The 22,045-nt window shown below is 40.9% G+C and overlaps 1 protein-coding gene across 6 annotated transcripts in view; it reads right to left on the bottom strand.

Moving 5' to 3' along the window:
• Positions 1 to 3,155: 3,155 nt before the first annotated feature.
• The window catches only part of garnl3 (GTPase activating Rap/RanGAP domain like 3), a 79,874-nt gene continuing 60,984 nt past the window's right edge, over positions 3,156 to 22,045 (bottom strand). For 4 of the 6 annotated variants that reach the window (XM_005454546.4, XM_005454544.4, XM_005454545.4 and 1 more), the window contains 15 exons: positions 20,441 to 20,515; positions 20,094 to 20,208; positions 19,936 to 19,962; positions 19,703 to 19,807; positions 18,811 to 18,927; positions 16,771 to 16,928; positions 16,404 to 16,562; positions 15,916 to 15,982; positions 15,520 to 15,627; positions 13,968 to 14,086; positions 13,465 to 13,600; positions 11,185 to 11,244; positions 7,874 to 8,092; positions 5,708 to 5,828; positions 3,156 to 5,621 (listed from right to left, as the gene is read on the bottom strand). In XM_005454546.4, coding sequence (XP_005454603.1) covers positions 5,456 to 5,621; positions 5,708 to 5,828; positions 7,874 to 8,092; positions 11,185 to 11,244; positions 13,465 to 13,600; positions 13,968 to 14,086; positions 15,520 to 15,627; positions 15,916 to 15,982; positions 16,404 to 16,562; positions 16,771 to 16,928; positions 18,811 to 18,927; positions 19,703 to 19,807; positions 19,936 to 19,962; positions 20,094 to 20,208; positions 20,441 to 20,515 — 1,752 coding nt within the window. In that variant the 3' untranslated portion in view covers positions 3,156 to 5,455. The remainder of the gene's footprint in view (positions 5,622 to 5,707; positions 5,829 to 7,873; positions 8,093 to 11,184; positions 11,245 to 13,464; positions 13,601 to 13,967; positions 14,087 to 15,519; positions 15,628 to 15,915; positions 15,983 to 16,403; positions 16,563 to 16,770; positions 16,929 to 18,810; positions 18,928 to 19,702; positions 19,808 to 19,935; positions 19,963 to 20,093; positions 20,209 to 20,440; positions 20,516 to 22,045) is intronic. The other 2 variants (XM_013274068.3, XM_005454548.4) reach the window with 1 other exon arrangement.

Genomic DNA, 22,045 nt, shown 5'->3' with positions numbered 1-22,045 from the left:
AAAGTTTGAGAAGTGCAGGCTCTCCTGTGGGAGAGAAAGTGAGGGTTAGTTCTGACTTCAACCAGTGGATTGAAAAACAAACTGGTCATTTTACTAAAGCTACCTAAATATTTACCCCCACCTTGTGGACACACACAGAGCACTTCTCAGTCAGATGTTTTCAGCTCTCACTTGTCAACAAAATGGCATCTTTAAATCTTTGACTTTTAAATTTGTTTGTGTAGTAACAGTACATAGGCACCTATTAGAGTTATTAAAATAATAGTTCACACCAGCTAAATAATTATCTAACACTCTTCTAACACCACAGAATCTAAACTTGGCTAACTATGATGTTCCACTGTCCTGTGTCTTATTTCAGTTGATTAAACTGATTTAAATATTAATGTCAACATAAGCAACATGTGGGTCTGAAAGGTCAAATGCACAGTAACTTCAGAAAATGCCAGCAAATGCAAAAATAGTGTAAAAGCACACAAAACACAACGGAAGTTAAATAAAACACAACGGAAGGAGAAAAAACATCGCTCACAAAAAAAAGGATTTTGGGGAGACAATAATGTGACGGACCAGCTGCGGAATGGACAAGCTAACAGTAAACGGCTAATAGCAAACATCTATCTGCAGTATTACATGAACTATGTGATTAAAATACAATTACCTTTCATCTTTTTCTGCCTCACAGATGAATTGCATTCTTCTTTCAATCATGTCTCTACTCAGTCCTTCGCATGTTTTGGTTTCTGTCGCTTCTGCAGCTGTTCTGTCACATTAATGTCTCCCCAGAAGCACTTCTGTTTTGTGTTCTTTCATAGCGTTTTCCTGCTAGTCTTTTGTGTTTTTTTCTCTCAGATTCATTGTAGACATAACCAAAAAAATGCAGAGATTTTGGTCTGTGTGGGTGTGACGGTACCACACAGCTGCTGCAGATTTGTCAGATGCGACTCCATGATATGAATCTCCCCTTTATGACATGGCATGCTCTCCTGTTGGAATCAGCCATCAGAAGATGGGTACCCTGTGGTTATAAAGGGATGGTTTTTAAACAATGCTCAGTTGTTAGTGTGCCAAGAAAATATTCACCAAACCATTACACTACTAGCAGCAGCTTGAACTGTTGACAGAAAGCAGGATCCAGCTTACATGCCGTTTAGATCAAATTCTGACCTTATCATCCGAATGATGCAGCAGAAATGTAAGACTTATGAGACCAGGGAATGTTTTTCTATTCTCCTATTATCCAATTTTGCTGATCCTGTGTGAACTGTGGCGTCGGTTTCTTGTTCTTTGCTGACAGGTGTGGCACTCAGTCTGGGCTTCTGATGCTGTTGCCCATCTTCAACATGGTGTGCATTTAGAAATGCTCTTCTGCATACCTTGGTATGAGTTACTGTTGCCTTCCTATCATCTCCATGCTGTCTGGCCATTCTCCTCTGACCTCTAACATCAGCCGTTATTGCACAGAAAACTGCTGCTTACTGGATATTTTCTCTTTTTCCGACATTTCTCTGCAAACCCTAGAACTGGTTGTGCAGAAAAATCCCACTAAATCAGCAGTTTCTAAAATACTGAGAACAGACCAGCACCAGGAGTCATGTCATTCCCATTCTAATGCTCAATTTGAACTTCAGCAGGTCAACTTGAATGCATTGAGGAGTTGCTACACCAGCTGAACAGGTGTATCTAGTAAAGTGTTGCATATGTATGACAAACAAAAACTCTATGTAGGCTGTAGTAGAAAGGTGTCTGAATGCATAATGCATCCCATCCTGTTGATTTTGGGTCTGGTCAGAGTGTCTGTGCTGAGCCCCAATACCACAAGGGCTGACGAAGCAACAGAAAGCAGCATTGGCCACGTCATATGCTTTTCACTTGGGGAAGAGATGGCAGCAGTGATAGGCGTTGAAAAGGGCAAGTGAGTAAAAGGCAGTGTGATGCTAGTATCGGTGTTCTGCTGGGCTTTGGCAGTTGTGTGTACTTCGCAATGTACTACAAACGTAAACATTTACATTGAACATCATAATCAGATTATAGCTGGGTGAAAAATCCAAACAGAAAGAAATGCTCCATTTAAACAACTCAAGAATAAACAACCCCAGACCTATGACTCAGTCAGCTACAGAAAAGAGGGTTAAAGCAGAAATGTATGTTGACATTAAACCTTAACATGACTTACATTGCTTTCAGCCTGTTTAAATATCTATATCTATATCTATCTATGCATGCATGTATGTATGTATGTACGTGTGTGTTGTGTGTAAGCCAAAGAAACCACCCAACAGAAATTTCATAAATATTTATTACATATCAATGAACAAAATCAACTACTTTCACAGCAGTGGTCTACAGCACTTGTTTAAAATAACTGCTCAAATAATATTAATATTAATAATAATATAGTTCAGTTTCCTTTGAGGCCACATTTGATACACAAACATTTACAAGTATTACTTGGCATTAAAAACGATGGCGATACAATATTTTAAGACACTTGGTGTTTTTTTTGTCAATTTTCTGTCATTTTGATATCACAGAGAGGTTCAGCAACAGTCTAAACAGTAAATATAGATTCAAATACAAAAAACCCCAAAAACAAACTAAAATACCAACCAAAACAAACAAAAACAGTGAAAATGCCAAGGGGAGGTAGAAACTAAAGACTTGACAAAAATACAGAAGGATTCGTAACAATGCAAAGCGGGAGAAGCAGCATTCCCCGAGTCATCCACCCTCATTCAGACACTAAAGAAGAGTAAAAATCCCTCTTTCTTCCTCCTCCTTTTCCTCCTCTTTCTTCTTCTTCTTCTACCCCCTTTTCCTTTTTCTGATTCACGTTATGCTGTTAGAGGGATTCACACAGAGGCAGGCAGGAGAACAGAGCAAAGGTGTGAAAAATGAGAAAAGAGGAGGCTCATGCTCGATCTGAAGGCTGCTATGATGTGAAACAAGCACACAGAGATGCTCTAACACCTACATCAGGCTAGTCACCTTTGCCAAACATTTCCCTTTGTATTACTGTCACTTTGATTAGTTTTTACATTGACACAAAGCACCATTTAACCTTTTCAGTGCGTAATTATGTGTTATAAAGTGGGTTCTTACTAATATTAAATGAGAAGTGTAGTTGACCCTTCATGTTAGAAAGGATTGTGAGATTCTGTATGAAACTTCTTCTAGATAAAGTTACCCTGATAAAGGTTATTAGTGTTGGAGGTGCATTTACATCAGAAGTGGGGTGGATGGTACAGCTGGGGATGTTTCCCATGTTGAACCTGTGGTGGTTAAGTTTTGTCTCCCTCCTCTGGCTGTGACAGTAATTACACAAAGTTTGTTTGACCATGTTTGACCTTTTTTAAAACCATGGACTCTCACTTACCAAGTCTCTGCTCTCAGAATTACTTTTATGATTGCTCTAATGCCCATAGGTGCTCAAGCTGGGTTTAATCATGTGGAATGTCACCCTTTAGCTGATGTGGTGCATCCTTAGCTGTTTGGCATTCCCAGACTGATGTAATAATAAGAGCCAATGTAGATACTGATGTTTCCCTGTTGTCAACTCTACAGTAACCGAGCATTAGTGGTTTTATTTTTAATGGATTGCTTTAGTCTTTAATCTGAATGTGTGGAGTATAAAACGAGGAAACATTTAAAAGGTCGAGATGGTTTAATGAAATGTAGGATTGTTTTTAGAGTATATATACCATTAGAGACTTATCAGTCTCTTTTGAGCCCTCCAAATTTATGGACTGGATTTTTATCTGTATGACAATAACAAAAGATTTTCCAGATGGGCAGCCAATTAGCAATCTGATCATAAACCTCTACACTTAGTAAGGAAATGATATATAAACTGTGAATTTAAGTGTGTGCTGCAGTGAGTTATCCCCTAACTCGTAACTCCAGGTGTCCCAGCTGTAAATCAGTGTATTTCTGGACCTCGGGGTGAAAATCAGCAGGGCTTCTGGGCCTTGAAGTTCCAAATTAGACCCAGTGATTTAAACAGCGCTAGCTCCATTAAGAGCTGAATCCCTAACAGGGTTAGGCTTTCCAATTATACATAAATACATTTAGTTTTTTTTTTAAAAAGAGATGTTATGTTTTGCACTTTTAAAATTCTTAGTTTCATTTAGGCTTTAATTTTAGTTCAGTAAAAATCAAATTTTTCCTAAAGATAAAACTACTTTTTAACTAAGTGCACATTTTACTCTACAAAATAAAATACTTTTTCTTATATTACTAAGTTCAAATTGTCCTGCTTTACATTCCACATACAGAAAAAGACAAAGTAAAAGTAATTCACACTTTTGGTTTTGTTTTTATCGTCCCTCCTCTATCCATCTAACCACCATCTTGTTAAAGATACTCCTGTACTTTTTTTTTCTTGTCTCAGCTTGTTGTTTCTTTACTTTGTTCGGAATTTGGTATCATGTTACAGACCGCACTGTTTCCAAAGAAGCGATTTCTTTGCTGCAAAAAACACAACACTTGCAAGTCGTGCAAATTTAAGGTCAGGTCTTTGTTATGGGATAAAATTATTTGTGCATGTGCCTTTGAGATTTTGCCGCCAGCAAGTGAAATCACCCGAGCTGATTGCAGTCGTTGGTTACCACTGTAATCGAACATGGACTACAATCACGGCTGCTACTGACACACACCAAAATCTGGTGGCTGTTGGACGTCTACTTGAATGGAGGACAGTGGCAAACGGCACTTGTGGGAGACTTCTTCCAGGTCTGTCTAACCTGTTTACGACGGATACGGAGAACAATATGGGCGAAAATGTGCAGAGAGCATAAAATCAAAAATCATACTTTTACTAAATATGGGAATAAAATTGATTTTTATAATATATCTATAAATATGCATCACAAGCCAGACAGGCATATACGCCTGCATGTGTGCACTTTTGTGTATAAACAGATGTACACATATGCATATCATACAATACTTGAAAGTGGATCGGAAATAATCACATAATATACAACACATAAGCTCTTGCAACGTCAGAGGGAGTTGAGAATGCAGAGAGTTTTCTCATGCCTTGGTGCACAGATTTACATTCAGTTTGTGGTTTTGGATCAAACCGGCATCTCAAAGCTCTTGCAGAAGTCTGAATGCACCATGGCATCTTAGGCAACCTCTTTGGGTTATCTGCTGCGGGCGACACAAGCAGCCGACACAAGCAGCCGACACACGGCGACTGAGGGGGGGGGTACTGCTCATGAAAAAAGTCACACACGCACACAGACATGACTTCAAACCTCCACTGCACCCATCTCGTCCGCTGAACGGGGGCCCAGAATCCCAGGGTATGTAGGAAAAAAGCGCCAAGGTATCAGAGCTCAACAACAGAAAAAAAACAAAAAACAAAAAAAAAAGGAGACCAACCAAAACAACAGAGTAAAGGTGACAGTACAGAAGTGGGCGGGCAGAGAAGTGCACAATGGGATTGTCTTCACTTTAGGTCCAAGACATCTTCTTCGAAGGATGTGGAGAGGGAGAACGCACTGGTGAGAGGCGGGCTCTCTGGCTGCAGCACCGCCTTCTCTGGCTCCGCCTCCGAACTGGACGAACAGTGCAGCTGGACATCCTGATCCACTTCGCTGGACTGTGAGGCTAGCCTGTTGTGCACAGAAAGACTCATGTCTCAAGCTCAAGCTAGCATGAAGCAACCATCAAACGTGCAGCTGCTGTTCAGATGTGTCACCTGTCGCTGTTTGTGGACGTCAGCGCTCGAACTTTGGGCTCGTCCTCTGTGTTCTTTTTGCTCATCTTTCTCTGTTTCACCGATCCACTGTCTGATTTCCCACTCGGTTCCTCTGTCAAGCCTTTGTTGGTAGGAGACAACAGAAAATGGAAATGCATTGGAAACCTCAGAAATATGCTTTTTTTTGCCTTCCTGCTGAGACCGGGATGGTCAATATCCCATTTATATCTGTGATTTAAAAATGAAATACAATTGGTAGCTTAACTTAACATGAGCGTCATAGCCTTCAAGCACTAGAATCCCCATAGTGTGTTTTGTTTAACCTGTCAAAAATGCATAGTACTATAATATAACAGATGCCAGATGATTTCAAACCAAAAGTAGTAATTTTCTTGGACTTCATTTAATTTTTTTAACGACTTTTCAGTTTAATAAATCCAAAGTATATGAATATGAAATATGAAAGTATTTGAAGGTGGGGACGGATAGAAATGGCCTCTTTAGGCAAAAGAGTAAATGTTCTCCATATGTTAAGCTAATGTTGCTGTAAGTTTACATTTAGTGTAAAAGTACCATATAACAGTGGGATGAATCTCCTCACACAACAGGAAGGCCAATAAGCACATTTCCCAAATGTCAAACTACTGATTTATGACTTATTACTCTTTAATGTGGAAAACTCTCAGTTTCTCTCATGCGTTTGCTTTTTGCCTATGTTTAAAAAAAAAAACTCAAAACAGATCTACTTCAAACACATTGTTTGGGATCTTCTCCTACAAAGCCAAATGTCTAAAGCCATGTGGTGATTTCATATCTCAGATATAGTCTCTAATGCTACAGTCACACTGGAGAAAACAGTAGTTAGAGATGCCGCACAACCAAAATGAATGCAACTGTGTGATCTCTGTGGTTTTGAGTGTTGCTTTTGACCACAGTTGACGTCTTCAAAGCAACTTTGGTGCATCAAGATGGTCAGAAAACAGCAATAAGTCTAAGTCAGTCTGCTATCAGTTTGTGACTGAATAAGGTCAGCTTGGAGACTGTATGCAATCTAATTGTGATAATATGATTAACTGTAAATCGTTGAAAGTCACAAATGTGTTGACAACTACATACACAGAAATGTAACATTTAACAGAAATTCACATTAACCATTTACATTCAGAATCCAGCAATTTAACTGCAAAATGACACAGGTGCTTTTATATAGGAATATAACCAGAATACAACCAGCTGGAAACCAGTTGAGGCAAGTCTGCTATTAAAAACACACACGTAGATGATGTGTCCAGACTGACTCACACTGATTACAACCTGTGTCCAGGGAACCTTTGCAATCACTCTGTGATCAAAAGTGGTCAACTACAGGTTGTGGGTGTTGCATTCTTAACCTCTGGGTTACCAGTTGGTCAGTGCAACTACTTGTAATCGGCTGCTAAATTTCAAAATATTCAATGGACTCACTGGGCAACCACCAATTTTTAGTAGTTGCAAGGAGATATAGTCTCTATCGTATCTTTACTCTACTGTGGCTGAGCCACTAAACTGCAATATCATCTGAGACCAATAATGCAGAGTACTTCAAAGATTTTAGAATTAGTACAGTGATGTCTCCCAGAAAGTTGATTCTGTTTATCTGGAGGTAGCCTTTTCACTGGGAGGCTGTGAGGTCACTTTCTTGATCATTGATCAACAGCTACTGATCAATGACCATGGGTACCATTCACAGGGAGTTGGGCAATGGCTGCCTGTCCTGCCTTAGACATCGAAGATAGCACATATAATGTAATAACTGAAATAACACAACCAGAAATGAATAAATAAACAGATAAAAGATTCACATGAACAGGAGGAGTCTATTGAAATTCTATATAGCTGTTCTTGCAAAACCAAAATGTGTTTGTGGAATTAGCTTTTTTGAGGAAGATTTTAGAATAAAACATAGAGACGGCAACTAGATCTAACTAAAAATAAAGGAATCTCTGTATGTGTTTTTGACTGACTGTAATCTCGTCATGTAGCTTTGCTGTTGCTAGTAAGCTCAAATGTAGCCGTACCAGGCAGGAGCAGATATGTGAGGGATAATCCAAAGCTGCACCAGTGGTTACTAGTTCCATAAAAACAACTTAAATTTCCTATATGGCGTAAAATCATTTTCCAGTTTACCAAGCAGCTCCTTCCGTGTGCGACTGGCTATTTCTTTGATCTCCATGCGGGATAAGGAAAGCGAGTGTGTTGCAGAGATGAGGGGAGCTGGGGCCACCATGGTGGGGGCTGGTGTCGTCAGCACCTTGTTGACCAGAGGGGACTTCAGGGGTCTTTCGATGCTGCGGCCCACCAAGTTACACAGAGGGATCTTAAAAATGTGCTTGCATGCCGCTTCACCTGGGAGGAAGAAACCCAGAGGAAGAGGTAGCAGTGAGGAAGAACAATTGTGGTAGATGACATGAGAGCGCACAAAATGAAAACATAAAAGAAAGAAGGCTTGGCTTTAGTTCTTTAGAGAAATTCAAAAACATACCATATGTTTTCAGATTTTACAACTAGTGATTGAACCTTTTATTTTTGTCAATATTTCAACACTTTTGCATGGCAGTGCAATGAGAACTAAATACTTTATTTTTGACTATTTGGCTGCATAAGTTACCACTGGGAAGCTACTGCTTAGCTTAGCTTAACGTAAAGATGAGAAACAGAGGGAAAGAGCTGCCTGTGCTCTTGATCTTTTTTGAAAATCTGTACAAAAACCCAGGTGGTAAAACATGTGACTACATTAGTGGTTTCCAAATTTCTACCTCTCATACAGTACTGTGCAAAGATTTTGAAGCATCCCACATTTCTTAGTAGTTTGCTTCTCAGGACCCGATTGTCTTTCTTTATTTCTACTTGACTCAAACCTTGGCATATTTCATCATGGTATGCATGTAGTTCTTTAAACATCTGAGCACACTGGACAAGTGGAAGACAAAAGAAGTTGTTCAGGACAGTGAGTGTCTACAGCTATCTGTAATACATTGCGGGGGTCTGTCATGATTTGGGGCTGCATTTCAACCAGTGGTGCTGCAGGTTTTTTTTTAAAAAACTGATGGAATAATGAATGCAGAAAAGCATAGTCAAATTTTGATACTCCATCGGGTGCCTAAAAGATTTCAGAAGAAACAAGGTCATACCAAATACTGACTTTCAGGATTGTTTTAATTGTACAAACTCTGTTGTTGCTTTTTAACTACTGTATTTCTCTGCATATTTGCACATTTCAATATATCACTGGACCTAGTTCCCATTTCTGAGTAAAATATAAAGAAATGAGGGATGGCTCAAGCCTTTTCCACAGTACTATATATTAACTTGAACTAAATTTACAATACATCACACTCACATACATATCATCTGCAGGCATTTTCAGTGCAGCTTTAGAATACTCCAAAACTCTCGCCTGAAATTCTGTTGTTGGGTATTTTGAAACATACTCTTACCTCTGAGACTAAAGCAGCTAACCCCGTTTCACGAGACGCACATTTGTAATCTTTATGCTAAACACACTTGAAATAACCAGGGACTGGCTTCAGACATGTAAATATTGGCATCTATCTTGTATATCAACTCTAGAGGCATATTTCCGCCTTTCTGGTGCATTCAGGGACTCGCAAAGATTCAGCTTATTAACATTGCACACATGAGGTGTGCACATTCTATGTGCCAGCCACTCCAACTCACGAAAACGTTGTAAAGGTATAATGAGAAATAATTTTATTTCACTGGAAATAAAAGTCTTTGAATGCACCAGTAAGGACCAGTAAAAACCAGATAATGACTGCAAAAGCAGAAGCTTACAAAACCTGAAAAAGCAAAGGTGACACAGCTTGATCAAGTCTTTAACTTTTGTATTTTCGTAGCGCAGTAAAACATCTAAAGTCTTGTGGCATGTGTTGCAAAACAGTCAGCTGTAATATTAATTCTGTATATAATTAGGACTCTATGAATGCTGATACAACAGAATCAAACGTCCACATTTAAATGAAGCCACTTTAAAGTGATTTATAGTGCTATTTATTGAAACAGCACGCAGTCTTAAAATTAATCTTCCTTACAACAGCGAGCTAATGTAACTGTTCAGTAGACATTTATAGCAGGCCATCTATTATTCAACAGAGACTACATAGTCTGCTCGAGATGCATTGAATGGATGCTTGGAAGTTTTCAAGTGACACAATCTGCCCGCAAAGCTGCAGTATGCCCACTGGCAGTGCCCAGCCATTCCACTTGGGAGCAGTGTTGGAGTTCAGAAACTGCACACTGCTCCGGTGAGGTAGGCTGGTGATAGTGAATGAGAGTGAATCGAGGCGGAGACTATGCTGCAAAAAAAAAAGAAAAAAAAAAGGGTCTGTCTCATCTGAAATGTCAGCGGGTGAGAGGAGAGTTAAAGAGCCACTGTGAGAAACAAAGGGTCACTGCTGATGCTTGACAGGTACACTGTGTTAGTGCTGTTACAGATCAGCTCTCACTTGCCGTTGTGTCGTCCGACAGCAAAAGGAAATAGCCAAAAATGCGGCAAGGCATGCAAGTATTTGGAATATATAGTTGCAGAGATCAATATATTCCACATGCGTTTCTGGACCAGGGGAAGTGTCACGCTCCAGCACACTGGCAAAAAAAATCCAAAATCAAATAAATAGTTGTCAGGGATGTTTTTAGTACTAAATGGAGTCAAATTCACCAGAACAATGTGGCGTCTTTAAGCCAGTGGAGGTGGATGGTGGCTAGCAGCCACATCAGTGACATCTTGCTCGCATCACTGATGTGATTACGTCAGATGAAAACCTTCCCAAGGAGCAGATACGGCAGGCGCACAGGCAGTTAAGAGGATGGGATTTTTGTCAGCACCCTTCCACCTTTCTCCACCCCCCCCACCCTCCAAACACCCCGCCCGACCGCCTACCCACCATCAGACTGTAGCACCGCTGTTTGGACTACTTTGGATCGAAAAAGAGGGCTGACAAAAGTCTCCATGGCGACAGTGCAATCTGTAAATCATGCTGCAGCAGACGTGTCTTCTCCTTCCCTCTTTCCCTTTTCTTGCTCCTTTTTTCACCCCCCCCCTCCCAGCCTCCATAACCCCTCCCTTTCTGCTCACACTCCCTGCATACCTATTCTTCCTCCCCCCCTTCCCAGTAATTTCATAACTCTTTATCTTCATCACCTCTGCCTCACTTTTGTACTTTGAGCTCTAGCACCTTCCTTTCTCCCTTCTCATTCTCCCCTCACACTAATGCTTTAATTAGTCGTCAGACAGAAAGGGGGGTGGGTGGGGGTGGGGAAGACATAATGTTCACTTAACATTCAACCAACGTTCAAGTCAACATGCCGCTTCGGAGCAGACAGGGGTGATACACTCTGGGTGCACGTGCATGTTAGTAGGGCAGCGTTATGAGTGTTTTTATGGACAGAGGACAAGTTGTGGGAGAATCCTAAAGTACCTTCAGCATCCTTAGACATGTACAGGGAAAGCTTGGTACCATAGGGGATCCGTATAGAATCTGAACCAGGGATGAAGAAGAGGGTTACACAAACTGAACACACACAGTAACATACATTTAGGAGCACACGCACACACCCACACACATACATAGTAGGTTCTCTATTATGTCTACATCTTCCAGTAATGCAGAATTATTTGCACGGCCAGTTGAATCAGAAAAAAAAGAGATTTCCTTTAATAAAAATGATATAAATAAGCAGAAATCCTGCACTTGACTAATTGCAGCAGCAACAGCCAGACCTTCCTCCCCGTTAGCCTTAATGGAACCTGTAAATACCCACTTCCCTCAGGAAAAGACTGCCTGGATGGTGCAGCGGCAGCAGGAACACAACCTTTTTATTTCTTCTTCTTAAGTCTCGCTCTTCCCTGCAGTTCAGACTTACATGGACACCTTTGTGTGTCTTTAACAGCTGGACTGCACTGTCCATCAGTCAGCTGACAGACAGGGAATGACAATCTTGTACAAGCTGTATTAATCTGGAAGAGACCAGGAACAGCAGGATGGGGAGGTGGTGGTGCTGGTGGGGGTGTGTGTATTAAATGATCAAACATACAGTGAAAGATGTCTGGGAGAGTGTGCGTGCTATTCACAATTGAAAAGATCACAATGATGCTTTCAAATGTTCTCGTCCTTCAACTACAAATCACATTTAGCTAAGGCACAAGCTTTTTTTCATACACCTCATACTACATATGGGTATAAAACTCATATGATGCTTGTAAGTTGTGTAAGGAACGTCATATCTCAGTGAAAAGTTTGTCTCCTTGATCTTTTGGCATCATATCGATGAACAGGAGGCCATGTGGATGCCTGTTTTGAAAAATGGTGTGTTCAAGGATCCTCCAAAATTCAAGAGTTCACTGCCTGGTGACAACCCTAAAACAAAAAGGGATTCTCAAACTGTCAGGTCTGAGACAGAAACATTGGAGAGTGTGGTGGACAACCATTGTGAAAATAAGGAGTGAAACTTTAGTAGAATAAATATGATTTACAGCTAGATCTGGAAGTATTTGGACAGTTTTGTAATTTTCCCTGTATACATCACCATGTTGGACAATCAAGATGTGACTGAAGTGCAGACCTTCAGTTTCAGTTCAAGAGATCTAACAAAATATTGCATTACCTCTTCAGGAATTACAGCATTTTTATACACAGTCTCTCAAATCTTGAAATCTTAAAAAATAAATCTTAGAAAAATAAACAATAAAAATGACAAAGAGGAGTCACAGAGGGTTACAAGGCAGAATAACAATTTGTAAGTGTTGGTCTTTTTTTAAAAGAAGGCATATTCTGCAATATTCACTGTGCTTATCTGTCTAATGTTTCTTACAACAGAGGTATCAAACATAAGGCCTGGGGGCCAGAATTAGACACAGACTCCAATCTGACCCACTGGGCAATTTTAAAAATGTGAAGGAATAAAAAGGCATAAATTTTGGAGTTTTAACTATATTTTCATAAGTTTTGGAGCATGATAAAGACCTCCCCCATGGGTATACTACACCAAAGTAAATACAGCAACAACAGCAACATTTCTATATCATATAGAAAAACTGAGATTTTTTCTTATATTTTTTCTTATAAACTATCCCAGGGATTAAATGTGTAGTTAAAGTTATTTACAGAAAGGGTTTCTGTCCGGCCCACTTAAGATCAAAGTGGGATGTACTTGGTTCACAATGTAAAATAAGTTTTTGACATTCCACCCCTGCCCTACAATATAGGTAAGCAAAGTTCATCTAAAGCAAAGTTTCAGATGATGAGTAGGTCCTTGAACACACCAACAGGCAACATTTTTGTACCGGTCTTGGGTCGGTAAAAAAGATAATTAAACAAAGGCAACTTTCTACCTCATGTTTAAGTGCCACAAAAGTAATTTTTTAAGCATAAAATTTGTTGAATGAATGACTTTTTTCTGAAATAATTGTAAGCAAGAAGGTCGGTAATAAATAAAAGTAACCACATTTGTAGGTAAAATTTTTTGTAGGTTTAAAAGGTTGTTGACAGGATAGTTATTCGTCTACTGCTACTCTAAATACCCAGCAATGAGGACATTATAATGTTTCTCATAAAAACAAGATGATGGCAGAAGTGATTAAAGAAAAACTTACTGTCACAGAAAACTGCACGTTATTAACCTGAACTAACGTTCGCAAATGTTGTGGAGCTTGAAGCTAAGAGAGACTCCAAAAGTCAAACATCCTGCGTGGGTCTTACCATCGCCAAGCGGCGAGGGGAACATGGGCATCTCATAGCCGGTAGGCGTCTGTGGGGAACTCTGGGAACTGGTGTCTCTCGAACTGCAGTTGGAGGCTGAGCTCACTGGAGCCGATGAAACGAAATAGATGTCTGACTGTGGGTGGAAAAAGCAGATGCAAGCAGAGAGGGAAATGAGAGGGAAATGATGGACGTGCCGAGAAGGCAGGAAAACAGAAAGGTTTGAAGCAGGAGGTGAAAAAGAAAGAACAAAGAATGAGAATGAATCATTTGATCTCAGGCGCACTGTTCTGTTTGCAATTATCGGTGTGTATAAATCATAGTTGTATTATTGCTTTTGCAGCCATGCAGATTACCAGCCTTATTTCCCACAGGGATAATAAAGACGGATTGAAATGAGAGACATCTTCTTCTACAACAGAGTGAAGCCTGACACTAAAACTAAATTCACAAACTTGAGGATTCTTGTTCAGTGGGTATGATATGTTGTCATTTATACAGACCCGTGAGGCAGCCAGCTGCAGCTCCGGGACCACTGCTGTGTACACAAGATTGCCATTGACCACTAGTCGAATCTCAATGGAGTCCGTGGTGAAGGCCAGGATGTAAGGAAATGCACAAACTGCAAAGACACCAGGAGCATAAGAAAAAGTATTTCATCAAAGGGAAGCAATGTTGATCTTTCTTAATACTTCAAATTTGTAGTTATTAGTTTCACTAAGAATTATTACTATTAGATTATTGGCTAAATATATATGCAGAAATGCCCAGCTTGTACTATAGGTGCCTCAGTGGTGGTCCCTAATTCTTTATAGTTTTGTCTCCAATGAGACAGACTTTCTGTAATTTGCGACAAAGAGATGATTCAATTTGATATCCAGACAAGTGGAGAACACAACAGACATGGAAGACTATCTGATATGGAAGCAATGTCATTAAGTAATAGGAAATAAAAATCCAGCAAATCCATCTATTGTTCAGCAAGTCTCACCAGAAACGGTCTGAGCAGGAAGATGGCTGTCAAGAAGCCATTCTTAAGGAAAGGAAGCAGGGAGAAAAGGCTGAAGTATACCAAATTATACAAGAACTGACTGAAAATCAGTGACAGCAGGTCACAGAGTGTTGAATTCAAATTTAAAATATGGAGGAGGTCAGGAGAGAGGTGCAAAAGTGTGTGACTACAGCCATCTATCTATAACAGCGGTCCCCAACCCCCGGGTCACGGACCGGTACTGGTCCGTGAGTCGTTTGGTACCGGGCCGCGAGAGTTGAGGCTCAGGTGAAATTTATGGTTTTCAGGGTTTTTATCGGTTTTTATCGTTATTTTTTATCATTAACTCGGTTTCCCTGGGTCTTTTCCCGTGTGTTATGAATAAATCTTCTTCTTTTTGGCGGTACTGGTTTTATTTTGTTGTATTTATCCGCGACACCTTAAAGGCCGGTCTGTGAAAATAGTGTCGGGCATAAACCTGTCCGTGGTGCAAAAAAGGTGGGGGACCGCTGATCTATAAAACACGGCGGAGGCTCTGTCATGGTCTGTGGCATCGTCTTGAGTCAGTGATGATGGAGATCTTGTCAAAATTGATGAAATTATGTACACAGAAAATTATAGATTTTGATCCAACATACTATATCAAAAGGGTGTGATTGCTTTTTATTTTAATTATGAAAATCAAATTTTTATGCCAGTGGTGTGAACTGATTTTAAATTGAAGATCTCCCGTGTTTTAATACATTTGTGTTATTACTCTGCACTGTTGGCTTTAGTGTGTATGTGCATATTAAAGCAGGACACATTACGGATGCACAGGAGGCCAGAGGGGCAGCATTTTGTTATGAGCAGTGCCAGCTTTTTTCCTTTTTCATCACCTTCTGCGTTAATAATAAAATGTACACAGAAACACACACACATGTGCGCACACACGCACAAGTAATCACTTAGGCCTGTCGAACGCTTGTGATTACACATGATGTTTCCATAGTGACACGAAGCTCGGCCAGGCCAGCGGCAATAGGTAGGGTGGGGCCCCGAGAACTGTTGCCGTGGCAACCTACCGATAGCATTGGGCATCTGGTTCCAGCTGAAGTGGAAATCCGAGGTGTTGGACTGGATCATCGGTGTGGAGCCGTTAAACGGACAAACTTTCTTATAGTAACAAATATCTGCAAAAGACACACAGGATTCAGGTTAAAGGTATTTATGTTACACCACGATCGACAGCAGCCTTTTATTGTGACTCGAAGAGGGCAGACAGCTGTTTGTCCTTTTATACAGCTGAAGCAGAGGGAAAAAAAGCTCCCTGACTCTTAATATTCTGGAGCCGTCTCCGTGCAATGATTTTTATTCCAGTAGCAGAGGAAAAGGCTTTGACAGTAGAGGCAGATAGCCGACATTACACAACATCTGAAATGGTTGGAGTCAAGAGAGGGACGGTAGGGAGGGGCACTCACAGTTGTAACACAACAGCAGACCTGCCTCCCCGTCTTCATACACATCAATGGCCGCTACAAAATTTACCTGCAGGCACAAAGAAGTCAGTTTAGTGAAATCAAAGACGGTTCAGAGGCGAAAGGTCAAATAGGAGACACTGTTTTTAACAAATAATGTCAGGTCAGTACCCTTAGGGCAATACAGAAGATACACTGCATGTCAGCTACAGATTTACTTTTCTCTAAATAGAAAGCAGAATGAGATGCTTTATTAAGGCAGCTGTTCATCCTACAGCCTGCTCATCCATTTCTCCCTTCTCTCGCCTCCCCAGCTGGTGGCTGTGAATGACAATGTGTTGATTCACCAAAGCAGGATGGTAATCAGCAGGTAAATAAAGCCGCTAACTAAAGGTTTCAGTCCTGTTTGGCTTCAATAAACATCACATAGAAATGCAAGAAAGCAAAGAGAAAGTCGCTAATATGTGTCTGTGTCTGTGTGTGTGCCTCACCCTGTTGGCCTCTGCGTGATGCAGCCGGTAGGCATCTCCAGTGCTCTCATTGATCAGGTCAAATTGATGTTTGTAGGCCACACAAATCATATTATCATTTTCCCCGGTTGGACCGTCCACCAGCGACATCACCACCGGCGGGTCGCACAGACAGATCTCCTAATGGGAGCGTGGTACACGTGGTTAACATTAGCACTCTTTACTTTTACACTCCTGTCTTCCTTCTTCTTTCACCCTCTTCTGTTTGATAGATAATTAGACTCTTTTTTTAGCCCCCATTACCATTTGGGTATTGAATACAATGTACATGCTTGATTCATATGCTGTTTTTTCCATCTTCTCTTTGCTCATATGGACTTTGATTTACCCGTATGTACTGAAACTCCTCCACTGGAGAATCCGCTCCTGTGGCGACGGCGCTGAAACGCGGATGTTTCCTGGTGATGAGGAGGAGTTTGTTCCTGATGGCTGCTACTATCCTCAGCTCTGAGCCGTGGTGGGTGTTAATAGAGTACAAATGGCAACCTAGGACAAAGAAGATGAGAGGGGAGGCTGACAAAGAGATGGAAACTATAATGGATGTTTGCTGCTGCAGGTGCCGTTCCCTGGCATCGTCCCGCAGATCAATGCATGCCGCTCAGACAGCTGGCATGACACCAGTGGATATAACACTGTGTGTGTATTTGTGTGTACCCTGTAAAAAGGAGATTCATTAAGGTTGCACTTCAGAATTGATTAGATACTTGTTAACCTTGTAAACAGCCTCATAAACATATTCAGATAATCCTTCAACAGGTCAGAAATGTAGATGTTTACTTCTTTAGGAACATTTGTACATTTTTCGATACAGATGTACAATATTTACAGCTCAAAGACATTATTTATGTCTGTAAGCCAAAAACTCAGGTTTCAATCTGCTCGAAAAGCTTGTTTTCCAAGTTTTTCTACTTGCGTTGAGCTGTTGTCAGCTTGGCATGGATTTCTTCATATGGCCATCTCAGGCCAGCACTGTGGCTTTGGCTGCGCCTAATATGATGAGCACAGGCCTGTTCCAGAAAACAGAGTTTGCTAACCCTGAGATGAGGACTCCTTAATCCCTGGTCTATTCACAGACTCTGCTCGCTGGCAGGTTTTCTTTAACAAACCCAGAGTTTCTCTCTGACTCCTCCCCTAATGTTGTCCCTAAAGCAGCTGACTGAATCTCTCTTTCATTTCCACATTCATGCAATTGATAGCAAAACGATCAACTATGTTAATTTGCAGAAGTTTATGTCTTTACAGATGCTAATTAGATTACTTTTTTACTTCAAGCTGTGCTGGTTGCTGAAGCCACCACATTCTTCCACATTTATGGGGTGACCGTAGCTCTGGAGCTACAATGGGCGCACCCATCGCAGTGTGATAGTTGGCAACACCTGCCAGAGGCCAGTGGAGAAGTCGGTTCCCAAGTAGGAACTTCTTTATCTCCTGTTTATACATACAGGAGCATTGGGGAGATGCTATCAGTCGATCCAATCTGTCTTAAAATAGGTTTTAACGTTGATCTGAATGTATGAGGGTTAGGCTTATCATCATCAAATTAGCTCTTTTCCACAGTATGCCTTTTTTCCTGTCTCCCTCCCCTCACTCCCAACTGAACCTGGTTCTGCCGGAGGTTTCTTCCTGTTAAAAGGAAGTTTTTCCTTCCCACTGTTGCCGAATGCTTGCTTATAGCGGGTTGCCTAAATGTTGGGATTTTCTCTTGTGTTATTTTAGCGTCTTGACCTTACAATTTAAAGCGCCTTAAGGGGTAATAGACACACTAGTCCACCACATGCTAAAGTTCCATTACCAGCAGGGGGAAATAATAGATTTAAAGCCAATGACCAAGGAATGTATGGAGTACATTTCAGGCTTCTTTTATGCCAGAAATGATTGAGCTAGGTAGCTGATATGTGTCAACAATTAAATGTCTTGGAAATGTCTATTTAAATGTTTTTACATTTATTTTCATGATGGCTTGAATTTAAGCATGCATGTCCATTTCACACTTACGAGAGGCAAAGTGTGACATCCATGCAGTGGACCAGCGTGTTTTTGCTGTGATACTGGGTTGTGTTAAAATCAACTCGATTTCTTCTAAACTTCTAAATTCCCTTTTGCTTTCCTCCCTTGAGCTGCTGTTGAAGGATGCTGACAAAAAGAGCAATCTTGTAGTCTCATATTATCCTCAAATAAACCTAAAGGTATTAACAGGGGGAAAAATTTATCACAAGTGTTCAGATGGGGAACTATCTGATGCTTTCAACTTCAGTCAAATTCAAGCAGATTTTTCTATCTTGCATAAGTGTATTTACCTTTTTCACTGTGAGGATTGGTTTGCATTCTGTGCAACTGTGTGCATATTCTTGCAGATCTTGTGCGTTACCTTTCGTTTTCTCCAGTTTGTTTTCCCGGCTGTCGCACTTGCCCCTGATGAGTTGCCTCTCCTCCAGGCCTTTCTTGATCGTGCTGAGTCTGAACACATAAAGCCGAGCATCCTTTCCTGGAAACAAAACAAAAAGCTCTTCTGTTTTTTCTGCACAAAGGCTACCCTCAATTTGCTAGCTCTTATTTAGCATCCTCCCACGGCCAGGCAATGGCGTGGTATTGCAGGAGGATTACTAGAAGGCTTCTTAAAGCTGGCGCACTCGCAGAAGCTTCATCAAGGCCCACACACAGTCGTGACAAATGCCTGCCATCGCATAATGACTATCAAACCTGGACGATCCCTACTTGCTAATCATCTGCAGATCAACCATTTACATTCTTTCACAGTTAAAGCAAACATCAGACAAGTCCAACTGCTGTTTGTTAGTACACAGCCACTTCTCGGTTAAACTACTTGTGTGTTTTTTAAATCTTAGTCACCCTCTGTGTTTAATTTTATCCGTCTGCCTGTCTGGATATCTCTTAGTACTTTATAACCCCCCTGTGCTCTCACAGTCTATGTGGTTCTTCAGTCAAACAGACACTCTTTTGTATACACATGCACACAGAACCCCTTTAGGGACTGGTTCTGTGTAGGTCAGCTTCCTAAGATCTCGGCGATGGATCGATGTTTTCACCGGACCAGTGGAGGTGGAAAGGGTGAGCGTGTACACACTAACGCACATAGGAAAAGACAGATAAAATGTAAGGCGAATAAAAAGAACAAAAATAAAGACAATCTGCCGCAAATAGTGCTGTGAGTCAAAAAGAGGATTTCAAAGGATGACAGGAGATCTCTGATGTGCAGGGAGGCAGTGCTTAGCAGTATCCTCCCGGTGGTCTAAGCCTACCTTTGTCAGTGCGGGTGATAAGCAGGTCCTGAGGCTCGAGAACATGCATCTGCTTCACCACCATGGTTCTGTCAAACACGTGCACTGGGGGAAGGCTCTGTGGCTCTGAAAGACAAGACACAAATCACATGATTAAAGAAAGATTCAAATTAAAAAGAAAAATCCCCACCCCAAGTAGGGATTAAAAAAAAGAAAGAGCCTTTAAATAAGAAAATATTGATTGTGTCACTCACCAATGCCTAACCCTGCTGGATCAGGGCCTGAAACAGGGACAACATCATTACCATCATCATGTTAGCTGCTGCTCTCGACATTCTGCTGAGTATTGAACAATTATGCATGGGTGCTTTAATTTAGATGGCACAGGGCGTATTGATTAGAGTGACCTCACCATCGAGCAGCATGACCCCTGCTGCGTCTGTGGCAACCAGCACCGACTGACCCCAGGAGTCAGCACACACGATATCATAGGGGAATGTGCTGCAGAACAACTGGGACTCCCATGGCTGGAACACACATATTGATACAGCGCACAATAGGATTAATATTCACTTGGATTGATAGGACTACAAATAAATCATAAATTACATTTAGCTCCCAAGAGAGATACGCCAACCCCCCCCAGTTTCATTAAGTGCTTTTCAAACATGAAGTTGTTTTGTTACGGCAAAAAAATTCAAAGGTTCTTTCAAGTATTAAGATCAAGGTGGTGAGATGCTTTAAAGATGTGCGCCTCACCTCTTTTCTGCACAAGCCTGTGGTGACGAGGCTAGTCGGCGCATCGCCTCTCACTATGGTCTTCAGCTTGAGGGCCTGGGGAAGAAACGGCATCAGATATGACACACGGCGTAGACACCTCTGAATTCTGCACTGATGGAAGTCTGAAGTCTTGCATCACCACAGTGTCTGACATCAAGATTTTCTCCCATGTAGCTAATGTTAGCATTAAATTCACGCTGTTGCCACGATGAGAGGGTGGCATTTAACCACCGTGGCGAGGTAACGATGATTTCTTTTATAAACAGATTTATAGTTACTCTGTATTTTCCAACCTCGAATGAGGCAGGACAGAATGAAAAATAAAGTTCAGACCTACACAAATATACACATTTTTTTTTTAGATATTTCTTTAACTCTTTTCCCCATTAAGATGATCTACCCTGCATCATTAATAGCAAGTTTTGACGCCTTAGTAAATATCAATAAAGATGCAGTTCAATGACCATTAGACTAAATGGATTTCCCTAGGGTACCTGCATGAACAGAGACCATCCTCAGTAATTTCTGATGCACATCCAATCATGTTGTTCTATAGGCAGGCTGAAATATGGCATGAACCAATCAATTCAAAACAGGGTTGCTTCTAACAGGCTATTGAGGGGTAAAGAGTTAAGATATTCTTTTTCAGCCACTGGGTTTGAGTTCTTTTAATAAACAGGATACATCTCTGTGCTAATAAAGGGACATTTTTAAAACATATATTTTGATGTTATATGTGGCTATTATGAGGCCTTGATGAACTGCTATGTATTTTTCCATCTTTTGGGCTCCATCATGTAGCTGTAAACAGGTGGCTTGCCAATGAGCTAGCATCTATCACAGTCATTCTCTGTGTTTTTTAATGACACACTGGATACTTTATATCCTTTCCAACATTCTGCTCGGTGGAGGAAATTACATTTTACGGTATTTATCTGTTATTTAAATAACATTTCGGCTTTCACACTCGTGGACCTTGCGCAAGATAAATGAGCCCTAACTTGCTGAAATACGCATGCTGTTTTCTATTACTGCTATTTGGCCTGACATTGCTTGTTTTTCATGCTTATTTAGGTTCTGAGAACTGTGACAGACAGCTCAAGAAGGTGACTGTACAAAAAGAAAAGTCATAAGGTTAAAGCCGTTTCAGAATTCAAACACAGTTTGTACAAATGTGCAAGCTGCAACCATCTGACTGAAAGTGCCAATCCAAGCTGCACAAAGCATTACCATGCCTGCATAAACAGGCAATCTGGAGATGATGAGATCAATACAAACCACCACTGCGGCGGCTTAGCCGTACAGCATACTAAAGCATCCTTCAGAACAGATCCATGAGAAATCATATTCAGATTTATGAGACATTAATGGGGAACATGACATCACTGTGTACTACGTGCATAACACAGTGACTGACCCCACTGTGAGTCAGTTTAGCTGACAAATGGCTTGTCCCTAAAATAACTGAACAATCAATGACCGAAGATGTTAGTCTTCCATTGTTTTAATGCTTTATAGAAGAGCACGTCGATACCTAAGCTTTGTATGTGTAAGTCGAGAACAGTAGAAACGAGATAGAACAGT

The sequence above is a fragment of the Oreochromis niloticus genome, linkage group LG7 (genome assembly GCF_001858045.2).
Source record: "Oreochromis niloticus isolate F11D_XX linkage group LG7, O_niloticus_UMD_NMBU, whole genome shotgun sequence".
In the NCBI taxonomy this organism is placed as follows: Eukaryota; Metazoa; Chordata; class Actinopteri; order Cichliformes; family Cichlidae; genus Oreochromis; species Oreochromis niloticus.
The sequence above is the reverse complement of the archived record's forward strand: the minus strand, read 5'-3'. Positions and strand labels throughout refer to the sequence as shown.